At 42.5% G+C, this 11,913-nt stretch overlaps 1 protein-coding gene across 1 annotated transcript in view; it reads right to left on the bottom strand.

The window, feature by feature from the left end:
• Positions 1-1,797: 1,797 nt before the first annotated feature.
• The window catches only part of LOC147711541 (glutathione peroxidase 3-like), a 106,078-nt gene continuing 95,962 nt past the window's right edge, over positions 1,798-11,913 (bottom strand). The window contains exon 6 of the mRNA XM_086922248.1: positions 1,798-2,099. Within this exon, the coding sequence (XP_086778374.1) occupies positions 2,009-2,099 (91 nt within the window). The 3' untranslated portion in view covers positions 1,798-2,008. The remainder of the gene's footprint in view (positions 2,100-11,913) is intronic.

Below are 11,913 nucleotides of genomic sequence, written 5' to 3'. Positions count from 1 at the left end.
ATGTACTGAAGATGATGACGTTGGTTACCCTGAATACTTTGTGCATTAATAGGTGTTGGATTGTTAGTTAGAGAGCAGAGACCCTTAAGATTTATTGAGATTGCTGTTTTCCTCTCACTGTGTGGCTTCATGCTATACACTCTTTAGACTTGGAGTATTTTACTGAAGACTTCATTATTCTCACACCTGCTCCTTGACTCCCATAGCTTGATTAGGGCTGAAGACAAATCTAGGTTGAATTTTTGGGTACAGAAAATAAAATGACACTGGATGAATATCATTCAGCTGGCAAATTCTGAAGCAGAACTGTATGGTGCATGCGTGAAATAGAAAGCCATGCGTTTGCTGGCTGCATTGTTTAGCTCCTGCTTTTTAGAGACGTTCAATGCCAGAGAGAACGTCTAATGTTGGTCATCACAGTATATTTTGAGCTGATATTCTTGGAAAATGTCCTTGCAATTGGGCTTTCACCTGTTCTACCTTCATTCTGTATAAAGTAACGATTAACTGCAGCAAAAAAATAATATGGGACATTTTTGACATTTGAGATAAATGTTTGAAAATATGAAAAAATGTCGGAAATACAGCTGTACAAACCTTTTTAGGACCATTTTGCTAGCTCCTCCTGCAGACCTATAGCAATGACTACATAGACAACCGACGGAGACCACTTCCGATATGTGATTCGTGGGTGGTAAGTCGAGCAACAGCTACAAAGGTATGTGTGAACATGTGGTGTTGTGATCAGCAAAGTACCTAACATACGATGTGAGCTAAACCTCTCATTATCGTGGCCATGGTGCATATATCAAACTTTCTTCTCACTATTTTAAAGAAAGAACTGTAAATTCTGGCCCAGATCCGTATATCAAACTTTTTTCTTACTATTTCACTCGTATGAAATATTTTTGAAATGTAATTTAAGAAGGCAGGGCTGCATCCTGTCTTCTTCTTCAAGGCATTTTATTACACAAAGCACACATAATCCGCTCAACATTGACCTGACGCAAGTGAGTACAGTTTAATTTTATCTATCAGACAACAAACCACAGACAGAGAAAATATGACCATGACACACACACATGCAATGCTAATGCCTTGTGAAACCACTAGCTCTAAAATAGCTACACATTCGGGAACCGGTCCTCTTAGTGTCATGATCCTGACACAGATGGTGTTTGTCTGGCTCAGTCAGTCTTTATTTATTTATAAAGTTTTATATCTAACATTACAATAAAAAGTCGACATAGTTTGTGTCAGAAACCCAAACACAAACTCTGTTTGATTGTCCTACATCCATATACCCCCTGGAATGATGTCTTGGTTTCCGATCAGGTTTACACGGCCTTACACCTCTCTCCTGAGGTTTTTCCCAGGTGACCAGCGGTGTCATTCATTGTTCGGAAACACTTTTGACATCTAGATGACAGTACCCAAACCTTCCAATCCACAACCTGACATTAGAAGCCTCAGCTGCCCAAGGACACCCACAACAGAATTTGCCTGTATGACACACCCACACCGACACACCAACAAGTTACCAAACGGTTGAATACACACCTTTTAGTGCACTAAGAATCTAGCTATTTGTGTCATCTGAAAATTAAAACCAAACCAAATGTCCCTCAGCATAAGAGGCCAAGGAATTTGTGAATGCTGCACAGAAAAATAATATAATATTTGAGCGGGGTTTCGATGCCCGAAGGAGTTCGTGAACAATTTCTCTATTGTAGTTTATAATTTAGAACAGTAAAGGCAGAAACATCCGTAGAAGTTAAAAAAGTTTAGAACATCTCATTGAGTCATATTGTTTTATTTAGTGCTTTGTGAAGTAAAACATCCCATTTGATGCTTTAATTTTTAAAGTAGTCCATAGTAATCCTTTTTGAAGACGATGCAGAATAAGATTCTCACACCTTGTCAGAAACCCCCAGCGGCTGGTACCCAGCTTTTACTGGAGATTCTTCATTGAGTCTTCGGGTAAGGACAGTTCAGGGTGTCTTGCAGTCTAGTTGGCTAAGTCTGTTGATGAGTTGTACTTGTTAACAAGCATGTGGATGTCCTTCTCAATGACATCAAAGGATGTCTTCAGATCATACCTGGAAGTGAAGCAGTAGAAGATAATGAACAAAAAATATAATCTAGCAGTTGAACTGTAGGGGAATTAACTCTAAGTTCAGTATAAGTTACACATCATCAGTTATTTCCCATAGATAAGCAACATCACAAACCCTTTAATTTTTGACAGACCTTTTCTGAGGTCTGCAGTAGAAACACCAGTCTCATTATCAAAAATACATACTAAAATTAAACATGTTCAAACTCCCCCAAGGCCACGAATACTTCTTATTTAAGTTTGGAGACCCCAGATTTTATAAAAAGGTCAGGCTAAAGGTTTTAGTCACGGCTCTGAAGAATTGGGTTTTCTTCAGGAAAAAATTACAAATTCCATACTATGCTTCTCAGGCCCCAATATGGGACTCTCCAGGGACCCCAGAATGTCTTAGAGACCAACTGTCAACCCCTCTTAAATTAGCAGGGTTAATGCAGTGGAGAGATTTACAAAATGATCAACAGTTATTGGGGTGGGATTCCCTCTTCATGTTTACGGAAGGAACCCTTACAAGATTTAAATATTACCAGCTGTCAAGCTGGTGGTCTACGGAAATATTGGATTGTGCATCTAACCCGAAATTTGATTTTGTAAATAGAAAGGGGCGTTGGGATAAAGAGCTCGCTTTTTGGTATGAGACATTGATGGAAAAAGAGGGAGTTACTGATTTGGAACTTCAGAATCTCTGGGGAAATGTTGTGGGGCTGGATAGTAACAAACTGGTAGACTTGTGGGGGGATTCTTTTAGCCTGGTGAACGGAATAGTAAAATCAGCTCCTCTTAAACGAAACCATCTGTTCACACTGTACAGGGTGTATTTCTCCCCAAAAAGACTGACAAGGATCACAAACCTACAATATAGCTGCCCAAGGTGCAAATCTTTAGAGGCAGATGACTTGCATATGTTTGTAGAATGTCCTAGCCTTAACCTGTTTTGGAAAAAAATTTAGAGTTTTTTGATGGATGTGCTAGGAACACGGATTGTGGTCTCACCGGTAATGATTCTGTTCGGTCTGGAGACGGATTACCATCTCGCGAATCAGCAGACTAAATTTATTTTCTATGTGATGTTATTGGCAAGACGAGAAATATGTAAAGTATGGAAATCTGAAAATGCTCCCACTTTTTCTGAATGTTTAAGGTATATTATATATATTAGTGAGTCTGATATAGCATGTGATAATTCCTCAGAGTCTAAGATCTGGGAGCTCCTTGTGGCATGGTGGAACAGATGAGAGTATTCCGATGATTTAACCTGGGTACTGTCGGTGCTTAGTCCTCAACCAATCCGGGGGTCGCCAAGTCACAGAGGCTGAGGTGGATAAAGCAAGCAGTAAAAACTAGAGGGGGGTATCTTTTCCTGCCTTCACTGGCATCGAATTCTGTGGTCGTAACATCGAGATGCCAGGGGGGGGGGGGGGGGGGGGGGGGAGAGGATCTCCGTCTAGAGCACCCAAAAAATTGGTATATGAGGAATACAAAAGAAAAAAAAGAAAAAGAAAAAAAAAAAAAAACATGTTCAAACAAAACATCGATAAATAGCTATATAATTACATAAAAATTACAGTAAACAATTGAAATCGCCTAAAAATCAGGGTCATGTAGGGATCATTTAGGGCATGGCTGTTTAGGCTGCGCTACATGCTTTGGCTCTAGTTGCCAAAGCTATGTACAGAAATTTGGAAACAGCCATAACCACAGTTGAGAACGGTAGTATCAGTAAAGTCCACATCTCATACCACCGCAGTCGGATCGAGAGAGACTACGAGTAGTGATTGCGCTACCTCCCCGGGCATTGTCCCGGTCTGCCATCACTGCAGCTGAACAATAGTAGGAAACCTTCCGCTATGATCTACCCAGTACGAGTCCTGCACTTGCATACCCGGCCAATGAGCAGATTCCAATGCCACCCCCCGCACCAGTAACAGTGTACCCGGCCGGGTCCACTGTAAGTTATTTTATCTTGATTAAAACACGCAGGGTTGGCACTCGTCCTACGCTACTGAGCATGTAAATATCCAGATGTCCCACATCTCCCCAGTCCTGACGAGACCCTTCATCCTGTTCAGGGTCGAAACGCCGTCGACGCTCTTATGAAAATGAACCATACAAACCGTGCTTATGATTTTAGACAGCCACTGTAACATTTTTTGTTGTTATAATAACTGCTCCAATGGTCGTTTTTCCCTTTCCCTTGTAAAATACCCCCTGTAGAAACCGTGTATATAATTCACTTGTTGTCACTTAAACTGTACTTTTTTTTACTCTTTCGGTTCTCACAATACACTTGGGACACCTTTGCACTTTCTTTTGAAAACTATGTGTACAAAAGGACTTACCTGTCTCTGCAAAAATATAACATTGATGATGATATAAAAATTGGTGTTAAGAGCTTTGTTTTTTCCTCTGACATCCCCTAAAAACCCTCAAAGTGTTATTTGTTATCATGTTTTGTATTGATTATTGATCATACATTGAATGCACCACTGGACCAACTGTTTTTGATATATAGTACGCACCCTGGTTCCATAGTGAGGGGGGTCCTCTTGTTTTTCCTTGTGACTAATTGACATTAAGACATCCTCCGAATACAACTTTTTGAATGATCCTGACGAAAGCCGCCAACCCTTTATGGGCGCAGAGAGGCTGAAACATGTAGACCATGACCTCACTACAAGATGCGATGGATACATTACACGTCCATTACACCCATACATTTTCCTTTTACCCTTATCCTTGTCTAACCCTTATTAAAATTTTGAGCACTAGACAAGGGGGAATTTTAGATTACTCAGTCTGTTGTGGATCACCACGAAAAAATCTCGTTGATTACAAGAGATCACCTTCTGGTTGGAGTAAGGAAAACCGATGATGATACAAGTATGTTAGTGCCAAAGCATATACCACCGACCGAAAGCATTTGTTGATGGTCTCTCAGATTTATTTCAAAGGGATCCTCTAAATCACAGATTCCACTCACCTTTGATTTTTGTTGACAAATGCTTGGGAGCTGAGTGGAACCTCTTTACCCTTAGCTTCTCCTTCCCTTTGTTTGATATTTACGGATATTTGATAGCTGCCAAACATCGGAGGGTCATTGATACTTTTAGATTTAGTGCTAAAAAGTTATGGTCGTTCTCTCACTTCACTACAATCATATTGATTAGCTTAATCCATAATCCTACATCCAGAAAACTATAGTCGATTGTGCTAATGTAGATGCCTTGTCTAAGTGTTGGTGCAAGCAGTTTGTCGGAAGGGGAATGCCAGTTACATGCCTGGATTCCATGCTATAGGGTAAGGTCCAAACCTGGAGTGCTGTCCGGGAGATGTACCTCCTAGTAGGGCAGACCAGGTCAAGGAAACCTCAAATTAAATTCTCATCCCTGAATAGTTCACATGCCAGGCTATTCGGCCCAAATGTGGGGTTAAAGTCCCCTGCTATAAGCACATGGTGAGTGCTAGAGTGATGACCTAGTACACTGTCCAATAATTGCAGTGTTTTTGATTCCGGTTTGTAAGCGCTACTCCTGTTGTAAATATTAATTATCATGAGGGGATGTATGTTGGAACAGGCAATAATTATCTCTTGGTCTACGGGGTTATTTACATGGAGGGGGGTAACGACATAAGATATGGTGTAGTGAACCAAAGCTAATAATCGACCAGAAGTGTGCCCAGCAGTCGAGTTGATCAATGCAACTCTATAGCTTTTGTAGCCACACCTATTCACTTGCTCTAGTGCCCATGTTTCCTGGATAAACATATGTTGTGCCTGTCGACAAAAGTACCCCAGTCAGGGTCCCCTAGCTTACTTCTAATTCCCACAATGTTCCAGCTTATCAATAAGGTCTGCTGGAATGGGGGAAGGGGATATTGCAAGGGGGTATTAATAGTTTCTGCTGTGCGGCGTTCTAATGCATATGCAGATAATGGCATGTAATCTATGCTTGGGTTATATCCTGGGGCACCATTGAATGGTTCTTGCTCGAGGTCAAAGGGTACAGGAATTTCTCCCTCTGGAATAAGACTATTGCTAGTAGACTGTCACCCCATCCTGGATTCCCCTCGGTGTCTAGTTTCCAAAAATGTATAGGTTTGCTAGGTTTCCCTAAGTGCCGGCAGAGCTAGGGTTTAAAATCTTCAGCAAGGCAATTTGCAAAAAAAGGGTCTGTTTTCACAGTGAAAATGTTTTGTATCCAAGTTGCCTTTGGGGCCGTTTCCTGTCGCAGGCACTATGGGTACCCACACAAATGAGGTACCATTTTTCTCAGAAGACTTTAGGGAACGCGGGGTGGGTGGAATTTTGTGGATTCACGCAGATTCCAGAACTTTTTACCACAGATATGTGAGAAAAATTTGGTTTTTTTTGGGACACATTTTTAGGTTTGCAAGGGATTCTGGGTAACAGAACCTGGTGAGAGCCAGTCAAGTCACCCCATCCTGGATTCCCCTGGGTGTCTAGTTTTCAATAATGTATAGGTTTGCTAGGTTTCCCTAGGTGCCGGCATAGCTAGGGTTCCAAATCTGGAGCTAGACACTTTGTAAAAAAAAGGGTCCCTTTTCACTGTGAAAATGTGGTGTGTCCATGTTGCGTTTGGGGTCATTTCCTATCCCGGGCACTAGGCCTACCCACACCAGTAAGGTACCATTTTTCTCAGTAGACTTTGGGGAACGCAGGGTGGGAGGAATTGTGTGGATCCACGCAGATTCCAGAACTTTCCACCACAGAAATGTGAGTAATATGTGTTTTTTTGGACACATTTTTCGGTTTGCAAAGGAATCCTGGGTAACGGAACCCGGTGAGAGCCAGTCAAGACACCCAATCCTGGATTTCCCTGGGTGACAAGTTTTCAAAAATGTATAGGTTTGCTATGTTTCCCTAGGTGCCAGCAGAGCTATGGTTCAAAATCTGCAGCTAGGCACTTTGTAAAAAAGGGTCAGTTTTCACTGTGGAAATGTGGTGCGTCCACGTTGTGTTTTGGGCCGTTTCCTGTCGTGGGCACTAGGCCTAACCACACAAGTGAGGTACAATTTTTCTCAGAATACTTTGATCAACACGGGGTGGGGGGATTTTGTGGATCTACACAGATTCCAGAACTTTCCACCACAGAAATGTGAGGAAAATGTGTTTTTTCTAAAAAAAAATGTAGGTTTGCAACGGATTCTGGGTCATAGAACCCGGTAAGAGCCAGTCAAATCATCCCTTCCTAGATTCCCCTGGGTGTCTAGTTTCCAAAAATCTATAGGTTTGCTAGGTTTCCCTAGGTGCCGGCAGAGCTAGGGTTCAAAAACTACAGCTAGGCACTTTACAAAAAAAGGGTCAGTTTTCACTTTAAAAATAATGTGTCCACGTTGCGTTTTGAGCCATTTCCTGTTGCGGGCACTAAGCCTACCTACACAAGTGCAGTACCATTTTTATCGGAAGACAAAGGGTAACACAGACTTGTAGAGCAAATGTTATTACCTGTTGACTTTCTATGTATTTCTTCCTGACAATGTGTAAAAGAAGTCATTTTGAAAAATGACCTATAATTCTCATGCTAGTATGGGTACTCCAATTTCGGAAATATGCAAATATCTACTGTTTCTAAACTCTATATTTTGTTCCAATTTCAGAAATACATAGGTGTCTTTCATACCAATTATTCCATGTATATATTTTCCCAAATGAATTGCTACATACCCGGTACATAATAAAAAACCATTGCGAGACGCTGCTCAGTTATTGGCTCTGGGTTCGTCGGGTCTTGGTGAACCTACAAGTCCTAAATATCTACTAGAAAGGTCCAGCGGATGTAACTGTATATTGCTTTAATAGAGCTGCCATAATTATAAGAAGTTACTGGTAAAAACATTGACACAAATGGCTGTTTTTTTCAACTAATTTTCATTTTTTCCTACATTCAAAGGTTAGTTTCTATAAAGAAACCTAGAAGGATGTACACAAATGACCCCTTGCTGAATTCAGAATTTTGACCACTTTTCTAAAATGTATACCTTTCCAGGATAAATTATTGATTTTATACCCATTTATACCATTAACTGGAAAGAGGCTGAAAGCACAAAAAAGAGCAAAAATAGGCTATGTCCCAGAAAAATGCCAAAACTGTATAAAAATGTTTGGTTTTCTGACAAAAGTCTGCTTCTCCCTGAAAGCTGGGAAGATGGCGATTTCAGCACCACAACCGCTTTTTTGATACCATTTGCAGGGGAAAAAAATAGACGCTTTCATCTGTAGCCCTTTTTTCCAATTTTTCCAAGAAAACCAAAATGTAGCTGTATTTTGGCTAATTTCTGGGTCCTCTCCAGGGGAATCCACAAACCCTCAGTACCTTTAGAATCCCCATGATGTTGGAAAAAAGGACGAAAATTTGGTGTGGATACCTTATGTGGTCAAAAAGTTACAGGGGCCTAATCGCGAACTACCCCAAATAGCCAAAAAAAGACATAGCACAGGGAGGGAAAAGGCCTAGCAGCGAAGGGGTTAAAATGATATTAAAAAAACAAACATACTTCTGCACCCTGAAGAGCTTGTGAGCGTGTCCTTGCAACTTAAATTGGTCTGTATGTTTTAAATTTTTAATGTTTTTATTGATTGTTCCAACAAAACACAGCAGTACATTTACAGCTTGTTGATTATTGGTTACATTTGCTTATGCATACACAAAAAAAAAATCAAAAAACAAGCCCTATTCCAGTATATCGGAGTCTTGGAATATCAACATTTGGACATTTGCATACTGACTCATTGCGCATTATCCAGGGGTTTAACTTGCAATTGTTAGGTATCAGGTATCAGCTATCAGGTGGCCTCTCATGATATGAAGTGGCATGTGCCATGTGCACTTTATAGTGCAAATAGAAGTGGGAAAATCCAACTGATCCTATAATGCATCTGTCAATGTGGGTATTTGCGCAAATAAGTCAGCAGGGGGTCCCAGAAGTCCCTTGTATGGGACGTCGTTGGCAACAATTCTGCATAATTTGTTAGCTGCTCGTTACAATATATGAGATCTGTCAGCCACTCTTTGAATTTCGGGGGCCCGCCCTTGTCCCCATCTGCATGGCACCCTTCACTTTGCAATTCGCAGTCCCAGTACAATGATTTTCCTTTGTGCGGTCTGAAACTCCTCAGTGTAACCTAATAATGGCGTAACCGGGGAGACGGGAATGGGTGAGCCGACCATCTTAGATAAAGAGGACAGCACCTCTACCCAATACCTGTGTATCAACTCACACTGCCACGCCAGGTGGAGGAAGCTCAACCCGTTCTGTCGGCATCTGTCACAGCGGTCATCTGATCTTAATTTATATCTGTGCAGTCTTGCTGGTGTATAGTATACCCAATGTATACATTTTAAATGTGTGATGTGAGGAGGCTGTTGGCTATTATAATGCCTGTTTGTGTGCAGCTGTGAACCCACCGTTTATCTGCGAGTGGAGTGTCTAATTTTAAATCCTACCCCGCTCTAGCCCCATTCTGTGCACCTCGCCACTCTAGTAGAGTGGTACTATAGAGGTTAGATACTGCATGTTTTTGCCCCGTTGCCCATGTGGGACATTAAATGTGGGAGGTTTCTGAGGAAAGTCACGGGTATTAGCTCAGATTTAATGTCTAATCCTGTTGTAGAGAAAGATCTCCAATGGTGTGGCGGCTCCTCAGTTTAGCAATGTTTCTCGATCTTTATACACTCCCTCATTGTAGAGGTCACACCAGATATTTATTCCTCTCCTGCGAAGCATGTTGTGACATATGGCTTCATGAGGGACCGGCATGAGGTGAAAGCAGTGCCATTTGTGCTGGTGGTTTCCGGTGCGCAGCACCAGAACTTAATTGTCAGCACCGGCTCTAGTGACAGTCTACCACATGGTGGCGCTGTTTTGAGATGAGCACAACAACCATGTTTAGTAAGTCAATATACATTTAAAATGAGTAATACCAGCCTCTCATGCCGTTATTATTAACCCGGAGCGGAAACTTCCACTCCGCCCGCGGAGATTTGCCTCCTCCACTTTCCACTGAGAAAATAGAGAAGGCAAATCTCCACACACTCCACAGTGGAGCCGAGTTGGCAAGCCCCCGCCTCCACCCCCCTATATTAACAATTAATTCTACATGACTTCAAATTAAATTAAAACCACCTACCTGGCATGCGGCGTCCCCAGGCTGTCCTCCTCCTCTTGCTCACGGACTGGGTAGTTCTTTGAGAAAACTGTGCATGTGCATTTCTCGCAATAAATGCGTATGCGTGGGCATGCACGCATGTGCAGTTCTCTCAAAGAATTACCCAGACGGGGAGGAGGGCAGCCCGGGGACGCCGCATGCCAGGTAAGTGGTTTTAATTTAATTTTAAGTCATGTAGAATTAATTGTTAATATAGGGGGGTGGAGGCGGGTGGCGTAGCGTAGCAGAGTTCCACTGAGTTTGTTTGCAACTCCATGGACTTCTGTTTAGCCCTGCTATGCCCACTACGCCCGGGGTTAGTTATTATAGCTTTTTGTGGCCTGAAATGGTGTGAATTTCAAACTTGCAAGAGTGTGAGAGGGTTAGGTGTTATGTTGGTGCTACCATTGGCAGTGCTGGCAGGGTATGGGTGGTGCAAGCTGCAGAGGGTTACAGAGAAGGTCCTTGGCACTTCATTTTTACAAATTAACCACTGGGTGAAAGAGGGAGTAGTGGCAAGTATAATAGTGGTTTGTGTAGTTTCCTAACAAGCCGATACCATGCTCGGTTAGTGCATGCCACCATGGAGTGGGTTGTATCCTCTCCAGGGACAGGTGACCCTAGGAAGAAGGTAGTAGGTAAAGGAGCCATATAGCCTTCTTCGATGGGCAGGTGGGGCATGAATGGAGGTGGCTGAAACCAGTATATTGCATAGTGAGCTTGTGTGCATAGAAAGTATAACTCCATGTCCAGAGCAGGGGAGAGAGGGGGCATCCCTGCCGAGTGCCATGCGAGATGGGGAAGGGGCCGGAACAGTGCCCATTGATTTGCACTGTGGCTTGTGGTTGACTGTAGAGTAATGAGATCCAGGATAAGAAAGGAGATGGAAGGCAAATTCTACGCAATACAGCGAATATATAATCCCACTCTAGCGAATCGAAGGCTTTGGCGGCATCTAAAAAGACCGCTACTATTGACAAATCAGGGTCAATATCCTGCAGCAATGCAAATATAGTGCGTAAATTATGAGAAGTGGCTCTACCAGGTATGAATCCTGGTTGGACATGCAGAACTCGGCCCTCTATCAGCAAGCTTAGCCTATTGGCCAGTACTTTAGCTAGTATTTTTGCATCGCTTTTAATTAAAGACAAGGGCTTCTAAGCTGTGCATGCCATAGCATCTTTTCCCGGCTTGAGGAGCAAGATAATCATTGGTTTCCGCATGGTCAACGGGAGAGTGCCCGTCTGTTTAGTTTCCTCACACACCTGTTTCAAAATGGGAATCAACGTTTCAGCGTAACACTTATTGAAGTCTGCCGGCAGTCCCGCGGGGCCTTGGGTTTCGCCGGAGCATTGTTGCATTATGACCGCGAAGGAGCACCTCCTCCTTGATATCTGCAGAGAGAAACTCCCTGTGGGGATCACTGAGTCAACCTCGGGCAGTGTCCTCGAAGAAGGATGCCAAGTCAATTTGACGCGTTTTTCGTGTGCCATAAAGGTGTGGGTAGTAATCTGTGGAAGTGCAAAGTATTTCTCTAGAATCTGTTTGTAAGGTGCCTGCCGTCTCCACCAACCCAAAAATATTGTTGGAGAATCTGGGGAATCCACACCACCTCAGCTAGCGCTTTCCCCGG

The sequence above is a fragment of the Lissotriton vulgaris genome, chromosome 5 (genome assembly GCF_964263255.1).
Source record: "Lissotriton vulgaris chromosome 5, aLisVul1.2, whole genome shotgun sequence".
In the NCBI taxonomy this organism is placed as follows: domain Eukaryota; kingdom Metazoa; phylum Chordata; class Amphibia; order Caudata; family Salamandridae; genus Lissotriton; species Lissotriton vulgaris.
The sequence above is the reverse complement of the archived record's forward strand: the minus strand, read 5'-3'. Positions and strand labels throughout refer to the sequence as shown.